Genomic DNA, 22,605 nt, shown 5'->3' with positions numbered 1-22,605 from the left:
ACCCTGGTTCGATTCCTGGGTTGGGAAGATCCCCTGGAGGAGGGATAGACTATCCACTCCAGTATTCTGGGGCTTCCCTGATGGCTCAGCTGGTAAAGAATCCACCTGCAGTGTGGGAGACCAGGGTTCCATCCCCGAATTGGGAAGATCCCCTGGAGAAGGGAAAGGCTACCCACTCCAGCATTCTGACCTGGGTTGCAAAGAGTCAGACATGACTCTAGTGACGTTCACTTTTCATGATTATATGTGTGTCTGTTGTAGTTTTCTCCATTCTCATACCTATATGCTCCTTCTTCTTATCACATGTTCACCCTCACAAAGCCAATATTGAACTGGTGATAACAATGACTCTTGGTACCAAAGTAGCAGCCCTCTGTGTAAAAATATGCTAGGACTCCACCCCCCAAAAAGTCCTTCCCCTCCTACTTACACCCTGCACTAAGGGCCCACACAGTGTTTGAGAAAAGCTGACTCTAGGACAGGTGGATAATATGTTAAACATATATATTTTTTTCTGGTATTATAAAATTTACACAGAGACTAGCTTCAGTCTTGACATGTTGATATCTGCAAGTAGGATGTTTCTCTTTGGCTCTCCGCATTCTGGTTGTCCTCAAATTCTATGGATGGTTCCTTCCCTATGTCTTTAACTGCCTTAATTTTCCCATCATTGAGGATACCCCACTGTAGGTCTTCCTCAATCTAGAACTGGAAGATGCCAGTTACACTACCTTTTTCCTGTCCCTTTGCCCTCCACTGTACTCGCCAAATTGTTGTTTAGTCACTCGGTCAAGTCTGACTCTTTTCCGACCCCATGGACTATAGCCTGCCAGGCTCCTCTGTCCATGGGATTTCCCAAGCAAGAACACTGTAGTGGGTTACCATTTCCTTCTCTAGGATATCTTGTCCATCCAGGGATCAAACCCATGTCTCCTGCATTAACCTAATTAAATTCTCTCAAACACCTCGTTTATAGTCATTCCCTGCTTAAAAGTCTTGGCAACTCTCATCGCATTTATGACGAACACAAACTTTGCCTGCTAGTCTGGACCCGCTACAGAATGTCCCTAACATGTTTCAGGGTGGTGGGTTACTTTTTTTATAATTTTCTTTTCTTCCAAAAAGGTCCATTACGGGCACTAGTACTTTCGTAATCCAGACACGCTCACGAACACCTTGTGAGGTTGTGTGCATTCAGGCGAGCAGCCCAGGGCCCGCCCAGGATGAGGTACAGTAGAGGAGATGCCGACTGTCAAACGCTGAAAAGTTTCCAATAACAGCCTGCCTAGCGCTCGGCGGGAGGGAGGCGACTGCTCGGAAGAGCCGTCCCACGTGCTTTCGGGGAAATAGCCTGGGAGCGAGAAGCAGCAGGACTGAGAGGAAACCGAAAAGCGAAAGTAGAGACAGAGGGAGCAGTGCGCAGGCGCGGCCCAGGGGCTTTCCAGCTGACCGCCCGCTGCGCCGCGGGTGCCGCCCCCCTCCCCCCTCGCAGCCTCCGGGAGGGCGGCATCCGTACATTGCTTAAGGGGCTGGAAAACTTACCCCATTCTCTTCCATCTTTCCTTTCTTCCGGTGGTCTGGAAATGTTAGGTTTTTTTCTCCCTCACTTCTCTATCCACACAGTCTGCACACATGCTAACTCAAGACTAGTCTTTCAAGCTCTGACCGCCACCCACCTGGGCTAGTTCCCCTTTAACCAGAAATGGGGTGGGGATGCGGGGAGGCTGGCTGTTTCTTCAACTGTCCTTTTCTAGATCTGCCAAGAGGACTTGCCTTTTTTCCCTGGCGTCTTCTCACCGCCCCCACCTTCCCCTTTCTGGTGATTATACCAGCGGGAGTAGGGAAGAAGTGTAATGAAGGAGAACAATCTAGTCACTGGACCATGATTTCAAACGTTTGGCAGGCCCAGGAAAAATCGTTTTGGTCCAGCCTGCTACCTGTGTGACTGATTGAATGGTTCTAGGAGGCATGAACTGGGTTTTTTGGACTCTGCTCAACCACTCTTAAAGGGCTGTATCTACTTAGGGGACCAACCTAGGACCTCCAGTGTGTGAAGGGACCCACCTGACTGAACCACTATCTCCAGACCTCCTGAGAGTGAGCCCCAGTCCCCAGAGCTGCAAGAACACTTAACATAATTCCAAGAATACAAATGGACATCTGTTTCCCCCTCTTAATAGAGGACAGGAGCCAGTATATAATTTGCAGGCTCAGCGCAAAATGCAAACAAGTAGCCCCTTATTCAGACTTATGAAGAATTTCAGGAAGGCAGGCAGAGCACCATACCAGGCGTGGAGCCTCTTGAGTGTTCTGCCCAGTACAGATGCGCACAGTTGCACACCCATGAGGTTCCTAATAGAGGAATTGCGTGGAGGGGAGATTTCTTCTGTAGAGACCTCCTTACATATTTGCTTAAATGAAAACTTAGATATAGTGAAGCATTATAACACCGCTCCTTCCCAAAGCATTTGCAATAAAATCCAGTGCCTTCCTCCTTCCCTGTAGGGCCCTACACCCTCGATCTTGCCTCTTTCTCCTGCACATCTCGTCCCTCTTTCTCCATGCTCCTCAGTGCTCCACACTCTGTAGCCTCTTTCTGTTCCTCAGGTACCCCCAGCTTTTACCTGCCTGCATCCTAAGAATGTGTATGCTCTTCCTGTGTTCCCAGCTGTGGAATGAACTTGCCTCTTCTCATTCTTTAGGTCTCAGCTCAGATGTCATTGCCTCAGAGAGACCTCTGACCGTTTCTTTCAGTTACTCTATATCACATGTACATTCTTCACAGCACTTGTTAAATCTGTCCTTCATTATTTACTTGACTGTTTTCATCTCTCCTCACAACCGGAGGGATTTTGCGCTGTCTCATCTCGGGTTCTGTGAGAGAATTAAGCCTAATGCCTGAGGCATGTGTGTGTGACTTACCTTCTCTCCTGTTTCTCTAGAATGGCACTATGTACTATCCTTGGGAGAATTGAAAAGATAGTCAAGCAAGTCACTTTGTGTCTTTGGGGCTCAGGTAGGAAACCCTGATTGCAAAAAGCAATGCCTTTTTAAATAAGCAGCGCTGGGATAAGGACTCACAAGTTAAGTCAACCATTCAGACTTCAGCACAGGCTCCAAACCTTCTGAGCCAGAATTGAGGGCGAGGAGGATTAAGAACAGCTGTATTCTGAAAGATGTGCGTGAGAGCGCTACTTCTCCACACCCCTCAAACTTTTCCATCTCCACCCTGCGTGGATGGCCTCTGGGGTTCTTTCCATCTGCAGCAGCCTGTGAGACATCTAAATGGATGACGGTCAAGCCTAAAGTCGGAGAGTGTTGTGTGAGATTTTTACAGGGCTGGGAGTAGTAAAGGCAAAGAGTTTAATGAAGGGGAATTAAGGGTAAATTTCAGGAACATTTGATTCATCTGCGAGTAAGCAGATGCTTGGGATGTTAGGCACACATAAAACACCTAAATTAAAGGGAAGTTACAGTGAGCTAGTGGACAGTCTGATTCCAGAGCATTTCTATTGTGTTTGAAAGTCATGAATGAGGTGAAGTAGAAAAAACGTCCTATGTTTGAGCAGTGGCAAGTGTGTTTTGATTAATCAATTTGAAGTATAATATTTGAGACTGTTCCACAATTGTAGAGTTTGGAGGATTATAGAGGAAGTTCTAGCTTTCAGGCAGATCAAGGAGCAAAGGAAAGAAAAGAACGAAGTATTGCTCTATATTTCCTTTGGTTCAAACACTGAATCATTAACAAATATTTGTTAATACTAAGAGGCACACTGTGGTAGATTTTAGGGAAATAACTGTGAACCAGGCGTTCTTGGTCCTTGTACATACAGAGCTTGCTTAGAGTCTAATGAAGACAGATGTTTGCCAAACATTTACAACCAAGGTGGTACGAGTGGTGCTGGGTGAGGTGGAGGATATGGAGGAGGCATGATGTGAGCTGAGCCCTACACATGTGTACCTGCATGTGTGTGTGTGTGTGTGTGTGTGTGTAGGGCAAGAAGGCTTTTCAAAGCCTGAAAGATGTGTGAATGTTACTGAGATGAGAGGCTAGGTGGGTTGGGGTTTGAGATCTGAGAGGATACAGCAGAGGGAGGCAATAGTAAGTATGAGCCATCAAAGAAACTAAAAGTAGTTCAGTCTTATGTATATTTTGAAGGATTAGAAACTATTGTTGGGGAGAAATGTTGACAAATGAGTTGAAGACTGAGAAGAGACTAGAGGATATATGATTTTGGAAAGATCTATTGAGAATTAGAGCCTTCATCCAGAGCTGGGATTCTTAACTAATTTTTTTTGTGCCGTGGACCCCTTTTGGCAGTCTGATGAAACCTATGAACTCTTTCAAAGATTAATATATTTTGTTAAATAAAATAAAACACGTAAGATTAAACAGGAAAACAACTACAATGAAACAGATCAAAATATTAATACCAACTTTGCGATAAGTAATATAAATGCTTCTTTATTAATGGCATCAAGTAAGATCTAGCAGTAGGTCTGGATGAATGCAATTTCAAAATTATGCTTAGCATAAGCAATATTTTGAGATAAGTGTAACAACTGTAATGTGACAAAAATGTGGTGTGATTTATGGTTTGTATCTTTACTCTTAATTGAAGGAAACTCTAAGTTTCTGTTTGAAGTTTGGGAAAATAAAGCTCTCACTTTGCCATTCAAACTCCAGAATTCTATCTTTACACCCAAGTTACAAACTCTCAACACATGGTGCCATGAGCCCTTTGAAGATCTTAAGCAGGAAGGTAAATGATCTGATTTATTTTAAGTAAAGCCCTCTGTCTACGTAGGAGGCCACCCGGAATTCATTGTTGTATTTACTCTGAGGATATTTTTGTGAAATCTAGCAGTAGGTCTGGATGAATGCAATTTCATGATGTTTTTGTAGTGTCCTCTTTGTGAGCACTTTGGTGGAAAAATATTCTAGGTCTTACACATCCATACACATACAACTGTATGGGTTTATTGGAAAAGGGTGAATTTTATTATGTGTAAATTATGCTTCAGTGAGCCAGACTTTTAGAACTGCTGTCAGTCAAATCAATCAGTGTTTACAGTTCATTTGAAGAAAGTAAAGAGTCTGACAGAAATTGGAGTGTGTGCACGTGGAGGGCAGTATGCTCAGTCTGGACAATGATTGTCTGCTGCTCGAACTCCTAATTCCGTGCATGCTACTGCAGGGAAAGCATGGGCCTCCTGCACCATCGGAGGGACAGGAAACCCCCTCAGCTTTCCCAGATGTGGCTCCTTCTTGATGGTTCCTTGGGGAGCCTTCCTGACTACATTACAACTTGAAGAAATCCACTGGCAGCTGCCTTCTTTAACCATTTATTCCAGATAAAGACATTGCTATTGAGTACAGTTGGTCAAAGTGTGTGTTGACATTATAAGGAGTTTGCAATGGAATTAGGAAAATGGACATCTGCGATAGGTCTTGGATGGTTGAGGGGAGAAATGAAAATGATTAATACTTTGAAAATAAATTTACATTTTGCTTCTATACATGCTGCTTATTTGCTACTCAGTTCAGTTCAGTTCAGTCGCTCAGTTGTGTCTGACTCTTTGCGACTGATGAATCGCAGCATGCCAGGCCTCCCAGTCCATCACCAACTCCCGGAATTTACTCAAACTCATGTCCATCAAGTCGGTGATGCCATCCAGCCATCTCATCCTCCGTCGTCCCCTTCTCCTCCTGCCCCCAATCCCTCCCAGCATCAGGGTCTTTTCCAATGAGTCAACTCTTTGCACGAGGTGGCCAGAGTATTGGAGTTTCAGCTTTAGCATCAGTCCTTCCAATGAACACCCAGGACTGATCTCCTTTAGGATAGACTGGTTAGATCTCCTTGCAGTCCAAGGGACTCTCAAGAGTCTTCTCCAACACCACAGTTCAAAAGCATCAATTCTTCAGCACTCAGCTTTCTTCACAGTCCAACTCTCACATCCATACATGACCACTGGAAAAACCATAGCCTTGACTAGATGGACCTTTTTTGGCAAACTAATGTCTCTGCTTTTGAATATGCTATCTAGGTTGGTCATAACTTTCCTTCCAAGGAGGAAGCGTCTTTTAATTTCATGGCTGCAATCATCATCTACAGTGATTCTGGAGCCCCCAAAAATAAAGTCTGACCCTGTTTCCACTGTTTCCCCATCTATCTCCCATGAAGTGATAGGACCAGATGCCATGATCTTCGTTTTCTGAATGTTGAGCTTTAAGCCAACATTTTCACTCTCCACTTTCACTTTCATCAAGAGGCTTTTTAGTTCCTCTTCACTTTCTGCCATAAGGGTGGTGTCATCTGCATATCTGAGGTTATTGATATTTCTCTCAGCAATCTTGATTCCAGCTTATGCTTCTTCCAGCCCAGCATTTCTCATGATGTACTCTGCACAGAAGTTAAATAAGCAGGGTGACAATATACAGCCTTGATGTACTCCTTTTCCTATTTGGAACCAGTGTGTTGTTCCATGTCCAGTTCTAACTGTTGCTTCCTGACCTGCATATAGATTTCTCAAGAGGCAGGTCAGGTGGTCTGGTATTCCCATCTCTTTCAGAGTTTTCCACAGTTTATTGTGATCCACACAGTCAAAAGCTTTGGCATAGTCAGTAAAGCAGAAATAGATGTTTTTCTGAAACTCTATTGCTTTTTCAATGATCTAGCGGATGTTGGCAATTTGATCTCTGGTTCCTCTGCCTTTTCTAAAACCAGCTTGAACATTTGGAATTTCACAGTTCACATATTGCTGAAGCCTGGCTTGGAGAATTTTGAGCACTACTTTACTTGCGTGTGAGATGAGTGCAATTGTGCGGTAGTTTGAGCATTCTTTGGCATTGCCTTTCTTTGAGATTGGAATGAAAACTGACCTTTTCCAGTCCTGTGGCCACTGCTGAGTTTTCCAAATTTGCTGGCATAATGAGTGCAGCACTTTCACAGCATCATCTTTCAGGATTTGAAATAGCTCAACTGGAATTCCATCACCTCCACTAGCTTTGTTCATAGTGATGCTTTCTAAGGCCCACTTGACTTCACACTCCAGGATGTCTGGCTCTAGGTGAGTGATCACACCATGATTGTCTGGGTCATGAAGGTCTTTTTTGTACAGTTCTTCTGTGTATTCTTGCCACCTCTTCTTAATCTCTTCTGCTTCTGTTAGGTCCATACCGTTTCTGTCCTTTATCGAGCCCATGTTTGCATGAAATGTTCCCTTGGTATCTCTAATTATCTTGAAGAGATCTCTAGTCTTTCCCATTCTGTTGTTTTCCTCTATTTCTTTGCATTGATCGCTGAGGAAGACTTCCTTATCTCTCCTTGCTATTCTTTAGAACTCTGCATTCAGATGCTTGTATCTTTCCTTTTCTCCTTTGCTTTTCGCTTCTCTTCTTTTCACAGCTATTTGTATGGCCTCCCCAGACAGCCATTTTGCTTTTTTGCATTTCTTTTCCACGGGGATGGTCTTGATCCCTGTCTCCTATACAATGTCACGAACCTTCGTCCATAGTTCATCAGGCACTCTGTCTATTAGATCTAGTCCCTTAAATCTATTTCTCACTTCCACTGTATAATCATAAGGGATTTGATTTAGGTCATACCTGAATGGTCTAGTGGTTTTCCCTACTTTCTTCAATTTAGTCGGCAGAAAAAAATATTGTGTAAATGTGGTCTAGATTCCCTTCACATTGCATTTCCATCTCATGCAGCATACCCTATCCTGATCTAAATAGGTATCCCTAGGAATCCCCTAACAGAACCCTATTACTCCCACAAAGATGGTTTTTGGAATATGAGACTCACACCCCCTATGGGTGTGAGTCTTTACCCTGGAGTCAAGAACTTGATTTTGATTTTATGAATCTAAATTAAAAAGTCACTTATTGGACTCATCCTTACTATGACTTCTGCCTCTGTTATGGGGAGGAAACTACACATGTTCTTGTACATCAACTAAGGTGGCTGTGACCACATATGAAACCTTGACATTCTTCTGCCAGGCTCTATATTTACAAGCTTTTCAAAATTTCTTCTGAAATAAGCTAAGAGTCATCATACTTTTAATATTTTCCACAGAATAAAAAGCTCCTGCAGCATTTTTTGATATCTAAATCCAACTGTTTATGAGTATTTCCTGGTAAGGAATTACCTCCTTAAAGATAAAACTATAATGTTCATTTTATAGTTCTAAGGGCTTCCCTGGTAGCTTAGACAGTAAAGAATCGGCCTATAATGCAGGAGACCTGGGTATTCTTGCCTGGAAAATCCCACAGACAGAGGATCCTGGCGGGCTATAGTTCATGGGGTCGCAAAAAGTCAGACATGACTGAATGACTAACACTTTTGGTTTCACTTATAGTTCTAAATATTTCCTCCACTTCTGCTGTCAATTAATATATTTGAATTTCAGAGAACTTGGCTTGTGGAGAGAAGTAGAGACTGGAAAATGCACCTTGAATTAGCTTGTGGTCCTACATCAAGCTGACACCTTCACCCAAAGAATACTGTCAAGAGCTTGCAAAAGAGTAAGAGGAGTGGCCTTGGGACAGGTGCAAAGTTTCTCCCATAGAGTAATCTAGGATCATGTGGGTGGGTATAAAGGATCAGAGATAGGATGGAGCTCAGTTGTGTCCAGCTGTTTGCGACTCTTTGGACTGTAGCCTGCCAGGTTCCTCTTCTGTGGATTTTTCAGGCAAGAATTCTGGAGTGGGTCATCGTTTCCATCTCCAGGGGATCTTCCTGACCCAGGGATCAAACCCACATCTCCTGCATTGCAGGTGGATTCTTTACCTACTGTGGCATTGGAGAAGTCCAAGGGAGAAGGCAGGTTATATTAAAAGCTTTTTTTTCTTTGAAATCTTCTCCATCAAACATTAGTTTCTTCTTGTTTGACCACCTAGAAGATGGGAAATGGGTGAGAGAACTTAGAGAGGAGTCCCCCACAAGGAACTGTCATCTCTGACTGCAGTCAGGGCTTACTTTGGACACCAGCCTCAGGACTTTAGGTAGCTGGTCATGGCTGATACGTCAGTATCATGACTTCCTCACCTGGCTCAGCAGCTTCTCTGGAGCCTGGAGACATGGAGAGCTCCCCAGGGCTCAGGCACTGGGAGGGCCCACACTGTTACTAGGGTTAGCAGCTGGGCAGTGGCACCACTAAGCATCCAGTCCCGGCAAAGGAAAGATCAAAGTAGATCTGTAGCCCATATACATATATTATCATTCAGTCAACCACTCCCTTCCTGCATCACCAAGGATGGAGCACCTCATTCTAAATTCCTTCCTCCAGGCTCAAGTTGGATTCATGAGACCAGAGCTGGAAAGGACCCTAGCCTACCTAGTCCAACCTCTTCTAGAGGTGAAGAACATACAACCCAGCAATCAAATTACTAACCAAGGCCAGTGTTGTTATTTTCATCTTGGTCTTCATTTCATGGGAGTTTTACCCATACATCTGCTTTCAGTGTAATTTGCCTGAGATTTGCCACCATGGATGACTCTGGATCCTTCCCCCTAACAGGAGAGGTGTCCCTGGCAGTGATGCCAGCAGCTGTGAATCCTGAAGCTGGAACAAGAAGCTGGCAACCAAGAGGCTTCCTAATTCACCTGGGAATTGCTGCTGTTAATGCCCTGTCGTTGCTTCCATCTTGTATCCAGTGTGATGACTCTTACTTGCGAGAACTCAGGACATTCGCTTATTCAGTTTCCATCAAGCCTTCCTGCTGGTTTGTGAGTAATGTGTATGTGACGTTGTTATTTTTCGCTTATTGTGAAATCTTTGCACTTAAACCTTCTAGAGTCAAAATCATAAGTAACACAACAGAAAAAAAAACAGAAATGAAACACATACAAATGAGTCTTTCATTAATATTATATTAACACTTGTTTCTTAAAGTGTTTTATCTCACAAGTTTATCAGAAGCTTGGGTCTCTAGCATTTCAATGACATTCCCATTTGGGTGTATCATAAGAATGAGAAGAAAGCTTCATATTTAATCATTTCCTGGAAACTGGTATATACAAAGCTGAAGAAACCAGATATGATTGTTGGCAAAGATCAGTCTTTAAAACTTTTTCATTTGCTTCCTTCTTTTGAGTGTCAAGAGTTTATCTTGTCATTCAGCAGAATAGGGAGACTTCATCTAAAATTGAAAAATGAAAATAACCTTTGAGCAAACTATTGTTTTGCAAATATGTCACCATTTCTTAGGTAAACATTCTCTTGTCTACTAAATACATACTTTACTTCATAATCTTTCTACCAATTAACTACAGTACTTGCAAAAGTAACTGAGGTTGGTCAATCTAAATAAAAGGCATTTTTTAAATAAATAAAAGCTATTTTAAGAAGGCCTATTCATCCCACAAAAACATAATGAAGAATTGAGTGTAAAATGTAACAAAAGTTCTCTTATAACTAAGTTATTTAAGGATGACTAACACTGGAGAGTAAGTTTTTCATCCCTGGAAATTTTCAAGAGAAAAACTAAACACCACTTGATTTATAGCCAGATATAAATTTCTTGGGGCTCATGGTCTCTGTAAGACGCTATTATTCTGATGTACATGCATCCTCATGTAATTGGAGTTTTGAACTGCTTGACAATATTGGGGGACAATAACAGACTGCATCCTAGAGCATATAGTTGCATTTAACACTATGATTTAGTTCTCAAAAAAGCATTTTTATGCTGCTGTTGATTGTTGTTCATATACTACTTGAAGAAGCTCCCAGGACAGGACAAATGAGGCAAGTAATAATCAAGAAAAATTGGCATTTTTGGTGCTTGAACTGCTAACATAAATATTATACTAGACTTACATATCTAACGACTGATATATGTTATCTCCTAAAGGGGGGACAGTGGTAGGGACTGGTGGGGCTGACGGTGGAAGTGGGGATGAAGTGTACTTAGGTGGGGAGGTATACAGGGATATTTTGCCTTTGGGCAGCTTTTGATGGGAGACCTTAAAGCAGTTCAAGTCAGCATAGGTGTCTGCTTTCAATGCCCACAGTAAGAGCAACACACAGGACCATATAGACATCCCTTGTATTAGGTCCATGAATCAAGGCAAATTGGAAGTGGTCAAACAGGAGATGGCAAGAGTGAACGTTGACATTCTAGGAATCAGCAAACTAAAATGGACTGGAATGGGTGAATTTAACTCAAATGACCATTATATCTACTACTGTGGGCAGGAATCCCTTAGAAGAAATGGAGTAGCCATCATGGTCAACAAAAGAGTCCGAAATGCAGTACTTCGATGCAATCTCAAAAACAACAGAATGATCTCTATTCGTTTCCAAGGCAAACCATTCAATATCACAGTAATCCAAGCCTATGCCCCAACCAGTAACACTGAAGAAGCTGAAGTTGAATGGTTCTATGAAGACCTACAAGACCTTTTAGAACTAACACTCAAAAAAGATGTCCTTTTCATTCTAGGGGACTGGAATGCAAAAGTAGGAAGTCAAGAAACACCTGGGGTAACAGGCAAGTTTGGCCTTGGAATACGGAATGAAGCAGGGCAAAGACTAATAGAGTTTTGCCAAGAAAATGCACTGGTCATAGCAAACACCCTCTTTCAACAACACAAGAGAAGACTCTACACATGGACATCACCAGATGGTCAACACCGAAATCAGATTGATTATATTCTTTGCAGCCAAAGATGGAGAAGCTCTATACAGTCAGCAAAAACAAGACCGGGAGCTGACTGTGGCTCAAATCATGAATTCCTTATTGCCAAATTCAGACTTAAACTGAAGAAAGTAGGGAAAACCACTAGACCATTCAGGTATGACCTAAATCAAATCCCTTATGACTATACAGTGGAAGTGAGAAATAGATTTAAGGGACTAGATATGATAGATAGCATGCCTGATGAACTATGGGCAGAGGTTCATGACATTGTACAGGAGACAGGGATCAAGATCATCCCCATGGAAAAGAAATGCAAAAAAGCAAAATGGCTGTCTGAGGAAGCCTTACAAATAGCTGTGAAAAGAAGAAAGGTGAAAAGCAAAGGAGAAAAGGAAAGATATAAGCATCTGAATTCAGAGTTCCAAAGAATAGCAAGGAGAGATAAGGAAGTCTTCCTCAGCGATCAATGCAAAGAAATAGAGGAAAACAACAGAATGGGAAAGACTAGAGATCTCTTCAAGAAAATTAGAGATATCAAGGGAACATTTCATTCAAAGATGGGCTCAATAAAAGACAGAAACGGTATGGACCTAACAAAAGCAGAAAATATTAAGAAGAGGTGGCAAGAATGCAAAGAACTGTATAAAAAAGATCTTCATGACCCAGATAATCACAATGGTGTGATCATTCACCTAGAGCCAAACATCCTGGAATGTAAAGTCAAGTAGGCCTTAGAAAGCATCACTATGAACAAAGCTAGTGGAGGTGATGGAATTCCAGTTGAGCTATTTCAAATTCTGAAAGATGATGCTGTGAAAGTGCTGCACTCAATATGCCAGCAAATTTGGAAAACTCAGCAGTGGCCACAGGACTGGAAAAGGTCAGTTTTCATTCCAATCCCAAAGAAAGGCAATGCCAAAGAATGCTCAAACTACTGCACAATTGTACTCATCTCACACGCTAGTGACGTAATGCTCAAAATTCTCCAAGCCAGGCTTCAACAGTATGTGAACCGTGAACTTCCAGATGTTCAAGCTGGTTTTAGAAAAGGCAGAGGAACCAGAGATCAAATTGCCAACATCTGCTGGATCATCAGAAAAGCAAGAGAGTTCCAGAAAAACATCTATTTCTGCTTTATTGACTATGCCAAAGCCTTTGACTGTGTGGATCACAATAAACTGGAAAACTCTGAAAGAGATGGGAATACCAGACCACCTGACCTGCCTCTTGAGAAACCTATATGCAGGTCAGGAAGCAACAGTTAGAACTGGACATGGAACAACAGACCGGTTCCAGATAGGAAAAGGAGTACATCAAGGCTGTATATTGTCACCCTGCTTATTTAACTTCTATGCAGAGTACATCTTGAGAAATGCTGGGCTGGAAGAAGCATAAGCTGGAATCAAGATTGCCGAGAGAAATATCAATAACCTCAGATATGCAGATGACACCACCCTTATGGCAGAAAGTGAAGAGGAACTCAAAAGCCTCTTGATGAAACTGAAAGAGGACAGTGAAAATGTTGGCTTAAAGCTCAACATTCTGAAAACGAAGATCATGGCATGTGGTCCCATCACTTCATGGGAAATAGATAGGGAAACGGTGGAAACAGTGTCAGACTTTATTTTTGGGGGCTCCAAAATCACTACAGATGGTGATTGCAGCCATGAAATTAAAAACACTTACTCCTTGGAAAGAAAGTTATGACCAACTTAGATAGCATATTCAAAAGCAGAGACATTAGTTTGCCAACAAAGGCCCATCTAGTCAAGGCTATGGTTTTTCCAGTGGTCATGTATGGATGTGAGAGTTGGACTGTGAAGAAAGCTGAGTGCCAAAGAATTGATGCTTTTGAACTGTGGTGTTGGAGAAGACTCTTGAGAGTCCCTTGGACTGCAAGGAGATCTAACCAGTCTATCCTAAAGGAGATCAGTCCTGGGTGTTCATTGGAAGGACTGATGCTAAAGCTGAAACTCCAATAGTTTGGCCACCTCATGCGAAGAATTAACTCATGCGAAAAGACCCTGATGCTGGGAGGGATTGGGGGCAGGAGGAGAAGGGAACGACAGAGGATGAGATGGCTGGATGGCATCATGAACTCGATGGACATGAGTTTGAGTAAACTCTGGGAGTTGGTGATGGACAGAGAGGCCTGGCGTGCTGTGATTCATGGGGTCACAAAGAGTCGGACACGACTGAGCGACTGAACTGAACTGTATTATGCTCGTGGGTTTGTTCTGACAAATGTGTTTTCTCACTGCCCCAGCATATCTTCACCCCCTTTAATTCACACACCACCTTCACTCCTGAGAAATGCCCTTGACAGCAGTGAAAAGAAAGGGAACATACTGCAGTTTCGATTGTTGTGGGACTCAGGTTTTCTCTCAGCACTGCATATACACTTGGCGACATGGGAAGAAGGTCTGACGGAGAATGTGGCTCTGTAGAATCACTTCGGCTTGAAGAGGTAACAGAGTAAATATTGAAGAGGATTAAACATAATAGCTTGTGGTGACTTACTGTGTTAGCAACTGTTAGGGCCCAGGGGAAGCCACCCCAAAATGTGCCTCAGTGGCATATTGGTTATTTTGAATTAAATGATTTAAGTTACTTTAAAAAGATGCAAAGCAGGAGGGACACTCAGACCCTTGTCTCTGCCTCCTGGAAAGCAGGAACTAAGTCTCTTCTGTGAGAGGAGCCCTCCCAGTTCTGGAGGTAGAAGAACATCCTTTTTGCTAGAGATAGGGGATTCATTTGGGCCTAAGAAGCCTGTACAAGCCTGGACCTTGTTACTTCTTTAATTTAATATCCCAGGCCCAAACTCTGTTTAGATTCTTTACTACTTGAGCACCCAAAGCATAAGTATCTTTTTCCTGTCAATTCCTCCCAAAGTTATTGATTTTTTGGTGTGCAAAAAGTATAAAAGCTTCCTGTTTTGGCCACTTCTTAAGTCCCATTTCTATGAGAATTCTATGAACATCAATTAAAATGTTTTCCTTTTTCCTGTTAATCTGCCTTGTATCAATTTTATTATTAGTCCAGTCACAAGAACTTGAGGGGGTAATTTCTACCTCCCCAAAAGAACCTTTTTAGGGTTTCTTTTATTGGGACACTGAGACTACTGAATTTCAAATAATTCATCATTTGAAAACAGAGCTCTCAGCCCACTATGGAATAAATGGCATATGAACTGAACTGAAAGGGCAACATTAGAATTCCTTCATGATGGGCTGTGGTATATCCTAAAGACTTATGGGTTAAAGAAAATGGGACATTGAGCATTAAAATGCTTTATTCTAAGTTAGATGTATGCTGTTTTATCCTTAAGTTTCCAGCTTTTTTGGTAAGTTTAATAATAATTATCTGATATGTGGCTAAGATTACTTACATTGTTGAGATGGGGATAAAAACAGAAGGGACATAACCTTTGTCTCCCTTTTCTGTCGGTCTTGAAACTGGAAAAGAAAAGCATGTTGGGGGGAAATATTATTATTGATAAAATTATAAATCTACAAAAGGTTCAGTAATGCTAAAAGGAAGAGAGATAATATAATTGTTTAGTGATTCACATTTTTCAGTTGAATAGATGAAACGACATTTCACATGAGCATAAAATGTGCAAGAAGAGAAAAACAAATCTCTTGGCAGGCCTGATCTAACTTTACATATTAATGGTCTGAAATGAGTGAGCAAAATTGGGAATCAACTATATTACCTGTTCTCCATGTAGTATTTAAGTTTAATTATAAGGACAGATATATTCATGGATTGGGGATTTATAGCAATGCAGTTCTTTTCATTAAAACTGACTCCAATTATAATATTATAATGACACAAAGTTTTGAAGCACAGACTTCAGTGTTAGAAGTACAATATTACTGCATTGTAGTAGCAGTAATATTGTGTGCAATCTTCACCCTCAAATTTCTCTGGTTTACTCTATTGATCCAGTTGTAAGGACCAACTGTAATTTTTCAAGTGTAATCTGTTGCATTGACATTTATTATTTCATTTGATCAGATATAGAAACAGTTAAAAGCCTCAAGGTTTTTGTGGCTGTTGTCTTTTGCTAGTTTCAGAAGGGGATGAAGGAGGGTGGCAGCAAGTCACTGCTGTGAGTGACAACTGTACCATATTCCTCAAGATGATGCTCATATATTAAGTTGCTATGGATGACTGTTTTAATGTCTTTTATATACTTCTGGGCTTCCCTGGTGGCTCAGACAGTAAAGAAACTGCCTGCAATGCAGGAGACCTGGGTTTGTAACTTGGGTCTGGAAGATACCCTGGTGAAGGAAATGGCTACCTACTCCAGTACTCTTGCCTGGAAAATTCCACGGACAGAGGAGCCTAGCGGGCTACAGTCCACGTGGTCACAAAGAGTCAGACGTGACTGAGTGACTGACACGTTCACACATTCACATATATACTTCATTTAAAGAAACAATGGTAAACATATTACAATTCGCTATTTCATGAATGTTCTTTTCACGTATTCAACAAATATTTACCAAATGCCTATTTTGTCCAGGTATCATTTTCAGCCCTTTACATACAACCAGGAAAGGCAGGCATGTCAAGACTTGTTATTGATAGGCTGGAAGGTGGGGATGAAGCATAAAGACCCCCTTGTCCGCTCCCTGGCAAAGGAACAACAGTCTCTGAGTTGTGAGACTACAGTAAGTGAAAAATACAAAGCTCATCAACTCTGAGCTTCTTTTGTAAGAAAGGAAAACAGCCTTGCCTGACTTTTAACAGCTTTCTAACCATTACTTCTTCTTTCTTTTTTCCTCCCCAGGCATAGAGGTGAAATTGGTGCCACTCCTACTTTAGAAGGGAGAAAAAGGAAACTATCAGTGGCTGAGAAGTTCCCATAGCCATGGTGAAGTCTAGCTACTGATTACTAACCACTCTGCTAGCTGGACAATCCCTGCTGTTCTTTTCAGGAACTGCTCACACACTACTTCATTTCTAAGGCTTGATCTTATAATGATCAAAGTCAACATAAAGAGAGGAACTTCATTTACTTTACTCCAATCTGAGATTGTTTTCCAAAATCTTAAGAAGAAAAAGCAAATGGAAAGAACCTAACCTTCGCATGGCTGGGAGCTGTAGTGTTTACCGAAGGCTTTGTCTTTGGGAATATCAGGATAGAGGTACTTCAGAGGGTTTTCGGGAATGTTTTCAGCCATAATAACCTTGTAGTCTCGAAGGATGTCAGCAAACGGCAGAGCGGACAGCCGGCCTTTGTTGTAGGGTTCCACGGAATGGAATCTCACTTCTCCTGGAAAAAGAGAAAACAGAGGTAATATTCAGGATCCTGCAAGCATTCTTTGTGGCCATTTTTCCAGCCTACATTCTCTTCATGTCACTGGTTATAAAACAAGGCCAGCCCTTCTCTACATCTGTAGAGCACAGATGGCCACATGATAGAGGACACCCACATAGGCTGTGAGAAAGTCATGCTACATTCTTCTGGAACAACCGTAACAATTAATATTCAAACCTACTGAACACATGAGAAATAGAACAACAGGCCACACACTTCTGAAGATGGAAAGACCAATAACCAAACTCAATGCTAATTTCACATGAATAAATAATAGTGAGCATGTACCGTTTTCAGAATGGTCCACCCAGGTGAAAGTTATTCCTCCAAGGTGGCTTTCACTGAATCTTAACAAAAAGGTCCCAGGCATTTTATCCTTTAGTAAGAGTCGTTCCTTTTCTTTGCTAACAAAGCCCATGATGTACCTAAAAATAGAACATGGCAGAGTTTCATCTGATCAAAGAATATAATTTGTTGCATTCACAAAGAACAGACCTGAATTTATTTTGATATAATCAAAAGTCAATAACTTATACAGATTAAATATCAATATGTGATGAAGAATGTAAGAAACTGCAACTATTTTCCATTCTATGACACTAAATATGCTTACAAAGGAAAGAAAAGAAAAAGTGACTACTGTAAACAAAGAAGCTATGAACAGTGGAGTGCATGCATCTTTTCAGGTTAGTTTTTGTCTTCTCTGAATATAAGCCCAGGAGTGGGAATGTTAGATCACAAGGAAGCTCTATTTTTATTTTTTAAAGAAATCTCTACTATGTACAACAGTCAAGATATGAAAGCAACATAAGTGACCATCAACAGACAACTGGCTCAAGAAGATGTAGTATAATATATATATATCATATATATAAACATATATATGATATATATACATACGATGCAATCTTAGCAATTTAAAAATGAAATACTGCCGTTTGCAGCAACATGGATGGATCTAGAGAATATCATACTAAGTGAAGTAAGTCAAACGCAAATATTATATGATATCACATATGTGCAATCTGAAAAATAATATGAATGAATTTACTTACAAAACAGAAACAGACTCACAGATATAAAAAACAAACTTATGGTTACCAAAGGGGGAAGTGGGGTGAGGGGAGGGATAAATTAGGATTTACATTGGGATTAACATACACACTACTATATAGGAAAGAAACAACCAACAAAGACCTATTATATAGCACATGGAACTATATGCAATATTTTTTAATAGCATATAAGGGAAAATGATCTAAAAAGGAATATATATGTACAACTGAATCACTGTGCTATACACCTGAAACTAACATGATGTAAATCAACTACTCTTCAATTTTTAAAAAACTGACAGTATAAAATAAGAACTGAATGAATTCATAATGAAAAATATAATCTTCCCTATTATTCCATGGAACTTACCCATCAATCCAAAGGGGAAGAATGTGTTTCTTAATTAGGTCTAAAATTGCTTCAAGCCAGGTCCAAAAGGTAAATGATTTACCAGGCAAGTGTTCCTATTGGAATAAACAAACATGTTAGGACAATAGTTGTGTCAATAGTAATGTTGGTATGATAGTTCAAGTTACTTTTTCCAGTGAAATATTTATTTTAAATGAGAAAACATTTTAGAGGTTCTTCTTAAAATAACCTTATCAAGAAAATCCTCAAAATCTCAAATTATGATAATGGAGGCTTAAAAAAGAACACTAAAAAAAAAAAATGTAAATGATACTATCCTTTCCCCATCTGTACCTTGCAGAACTTGGCCCAGGTGAGATGACCATCATTGTAGCTAGACTGGACTAAAATGAAAGAAAAGAATGAGACTGAGATTTTTATTAAACAGTTAGACTCTTCAATTTGGTGCTCAATTTGAATTGTCCTCCCCCAAGCATTTCCTAAGCACCTGCTACGGGTTTGCAGTGTATTTAATGCTAGAAACAGTAAAAATAAAATGTCATGAAAATTTTTATCCAGGAAAGAAACTCTTCGATGGAGGAGCTAAAGATAGCCTTAGGAAGTGGGTTGGTGTCTAGAACCAGGCCTCCATGAATGGATAGGATATAAATTGTCCAAGAAGGAAGAGGCTGTTCTAGTAGCAAAAATAATGTAGGTTGAGGCATCATGGATATGAACAAGGCTTATATATGAGACCGTAAGAGCAGCCTAATGTTGGTAAATAAACATTATAAAATAAATCTGTGAAAGCCAGATTGCCAAGAGTCTTGAATATTATCAAGAAAAGAATGAACTAGAGATCCATTTAGCAATAAGGAACCACTACTGACTTCCGACCCAGGGCAATGAAAAAAGAATTTCTGTCTAAAATTGAATGAAATCATAATAATTTGATGAAGATCTGAAAAAATATGGCTGCTATTTATACTATATATTTAAAAGCTTTATTCACTCATTAACAAATATTTATTGAATGCCTACTAGTGTGGTTTATGAATTAAATAGGATCAAAAACAATATTTACATTAAGTAAATTTTGTAATATTCCCAATTTATTTAAACATCAAGTGCTCAGATAGTAGATCCAAGGGCAACCCAGCATCCCTTTTAAGTCAAGTTTATCCAAATCACACACGACTCGCTGCTGCTAATCAAATACATCTTTGGCTGTACTTCAATTAGAAATGTATACAAATTCAATTTTAACTATTTTCTTGGTGCTAAATGTGTTCACCCTAGGTTTGTCAAAAATTTTTCTAAAATTCTTTTAGAAAAAGCTTACACTGTAGTCACTATATGGAGTACCAATAACTACTTTGCAAACTTTAGACATAGTCATCAAAACTGAAATTTTCCTGCTATGAAGAATAAACTATGACCAGGCACTTCCGTGGTGGCTCAGATGGTAAAGAATCTGCCTGCAATGCAGGAGACCCAGGGTTCCATCCCTGGGTTGGGAAGATCTCCTGGAGAAGGAAGTGGCTACCCACTCCAGTATTCTTGCCTAGAAAAATCCATAAATAGAGGATACAGTCTATGGGATCCCAGAGTCAGACATGACTCAGTGACTACCACTTTCACTTTCACTTTGGGTAGATTTTTTAATTTCAAATAAATTTCCTGACCCTGGGATCAGCTGTTTTCCAGTTGGTTAATAACCACTGTAATATTAATATGAAAGATCAAGGCACCATTAAAGCTTCACAGTACATTCAGTGGAAATGGCATAAGAATATCTTAGAGACTGGAGTGCCAAGCAGAAAGGAATGTACTTTAGAACTGGACAGTCCTGGCCTGCATCTTGTTTTTACTACGTAATACCTGTGGCAAGTCATTTAACCTCTGAACTTAGGTATCTTCATGTAGAATGGATAGAATATAAACAATAGAATAATGAGTTATCCTCAATATTCTGCCTTAAGGAATTTCTGTGAGAAGGAACATGTAGCATTTAGCCCTATATCCAGCAATATAGTAGGCACTCAATAAATTCTGATGAGCATTATTATTATTAATAGTAATATCACCCTCATTCTTTAAAACTCTTGAGTACCAGAAACGGGGGCAAGTCCTCCATATATGCCAGCTCTTACCTGTTAGCTTCTCGGCCAGCATGTTGAGCTGATCTGAGTTCAGGCCACGACCAACATATGATGAAAACTGCCAGCTCATCACTTCCAGGAGTTGACTCAAAGTGGCAGATGGAGGATTATTAAAGAAAACCAAGTTCTGAAACAGAGTTGTATTGATGATTGTATGTATTAATCACACTGAATGTGATTAATCGCAGCTCAATATATAAGGTTCCTGATTTAAACTTTTCAGGTTAACCTAAGTTAACAATACAAATCTATTGTCTCATCTCTGTTGTGCTTTTAAATTAAGACTGATTTTGTCTTTTTCTAAAGAGTTCCTGGTTCTTTGAGTCTAATGTAATATATGGTTCTATCTTATCCCTAAAGGAGTCATTGGGCAGCTCTTTAACTTTCCCTGGACTATAGACTATCAATCAACTCATACAAGTACTTAACACTGTCCAACAAATAACAGATACTCTCTTCTGAAATAATATTAATCTTTTAAAAAATATTTATTTTTGGCTGTGCTGGGTCTTCATTGCAGCACGTGGGCTCTTAGTTGCTGCAAGTAGTCTTTCTCTAGTTGTGAACGGGGGCTGCTCTCTAGTTGTGGCACACAGGCTTCAGCAGTTGTGGTTCACAGGCTCAGTTGCCTCAAAGCATATGAGATCTTAGTTCCCAGACCAGGGATCAATCCTGTGTCCCCGGCATTGGCAGGTGGATTCTTAACCATTGGACCACTGGACGAGGGAAGTCCCCTGAAATAATATCAATCTTAAACCAAACTTGTATCATGATATTTAATTGGTTTATCATGGGTTGCTGCTGCTAAGTCGCTTCAGCCGTGTCCGACTCTGTGCGACCCCATAGACGGCAGCCCACCAGGCTCCCCTGTCCCTGGGATCCTCCAGGCAAGAATACTGGAGTGGGTTGCCATTTCCTTCTCCAATGCATGAAAGTGAAAAGTGAAAGTGAAGTCGCTCAGTCGTGTCCGACTCCTAGTGATTCCATGGACTGCAGCCTACCGGGCTCCTCCGTCCATGGGATTTTCCAGGCAAGAGTACTGGAGTGGGCTGCCATTGCCTTCTGGTTTAGTACAAGTTATATCTTGATCAGAAGAAGCATCCAAAGCACAAAAATAGTTAAGTCCCAGGCTAAGGAAGGGAATCCTATAATATGAATTCATAGTTAACTTGGGACTCCTGTTTTAGGATTCTCTTTTCTAATATTGTTCTAGACAAGAGGATCTTTTGTACGATTGATTAACTGCAAAAGATCAACTGTGTATAACAGCAACTGGGTCAACAATGGCAGAACAGAAGACTTCACCTCAGATTACTGGAAAGGAGAAGGTGAGAAAGCCAAGAAAGATATTTTAAGGAAGAAGGTGGGGGAGGAATTAAGAAATCCTTTGCAATATGGGGAGAAGACCTTTGGCAGACATGAACCAAGCTGGGCAGCAAGAAAAGAAACCAATTCAAGAGACTTCAGAAGGTGGGAATAAAAGAAGACATGGCATTCTGTAAGAAGGAGTGAGAGACAGGAGAGGGAAGAGTAGAGAGAAAGAATTTCCTTGAACATGATGATTATATCTGGACAAATGACCAAAATGCATAGAACATAATTAAGATCTAGGCACTTAGGTTTTGAAGCGGAATAGTTAAGAGAAGCCAGAGTTAGCTGTTATGCTGAACTCTGTAAGCTGGCTGTGCATTTACATGTTAGGAGCTGTATATGAAATACATCTCCAGGTTCCTCATCTAAAACTAGAGCAGAATCTGAGATGCTAAAGCAGACATCTTTGGTGGCTTTCTCATAGAAGAAGGATGCTGAAGAAAGCTAAGGGTGGTGGTACTGCACTCTGAGGCTAGTCCATCTCCTTCTTATATCCTGGAATTGGATGAAACATTCTGAACGTGTAGTTTCTAATGGAGACATTAAATCTCAGAAGTGTTGGCTATTATTGACTTTACAGACGAGGTAACTTTTCAGAAATATTCTAGAAATAACTTTGGGAGAAATATCAATAACCTCAGATATGCAGATGACACCACCCTTAAGGCAGAAAGCGAGGAAGAACT

The 22,605-nt window shown here is 40.7% G+C and overlaps 1 protein-coding gene across 1 annotated transcript in view; it reads right to left on the bottom strand.

Annotated features, from left to right (window-relative positions):
• STAT4 (signal transducer and activator of transcription 4) overlaps positions 9,868-22,605 on the bottom strand; it is a 104,749-nt gene continuing 92,011 nt past the window's right edge. The window contains exons 17-24 of the mRNA XM_005676278.3: positions 20,540-20,675; positions 18,741-18,790; positions 18,408-18,502; positions 17,271-17,407; positions 16,746-16,937; positions 15,042-15,108; positions 14,003-14,111; positions 9,868-10,150 (exon numbers count right to left, since the gene is read on the bottom strand). Of these exons, the coding sequence (XP_005676335.1) occupies positions 10,124-10,150; positions 14,003-14,111; positions 15,042-15,108; positions 16,746-16,937; positions 17,271-17,407; positions 18,408-18,502; positions 18,741-18,790; positions 20,540-20,675 (813 nt within the window). The 3' untranslated portion in view covers positions 9,868-10,123. The remainder of the gene's footprint in view (positions 10,151-14,002; positions 14,112-15,041; positions 15,109-16,745; positions 16,938-17,270; positions 17,408-18,407; positions 18,503-18,740; positions 18,791-20,539; positions 20,676-22,605) is intronic.

The sequence above is a fragment of the Capra hircus genome, chromosome 2, assembly GCF_001704415.2.
Source record: "Capra hircus breed San Clemente chromosome 2, ASM170441v1, whole genome shotgun sequence".
Lineage (NCBI taxonomy): Eukaryota > Metazoa > Chordata > Mammalia > Artiodactyla > Bovidae > Capra > Capra hircus.
The sequence above is the reverse complement of the archived record's forward strand: the minus strand, read 5'-3'. Positions and strand labels throughout refer to the sequence as shown.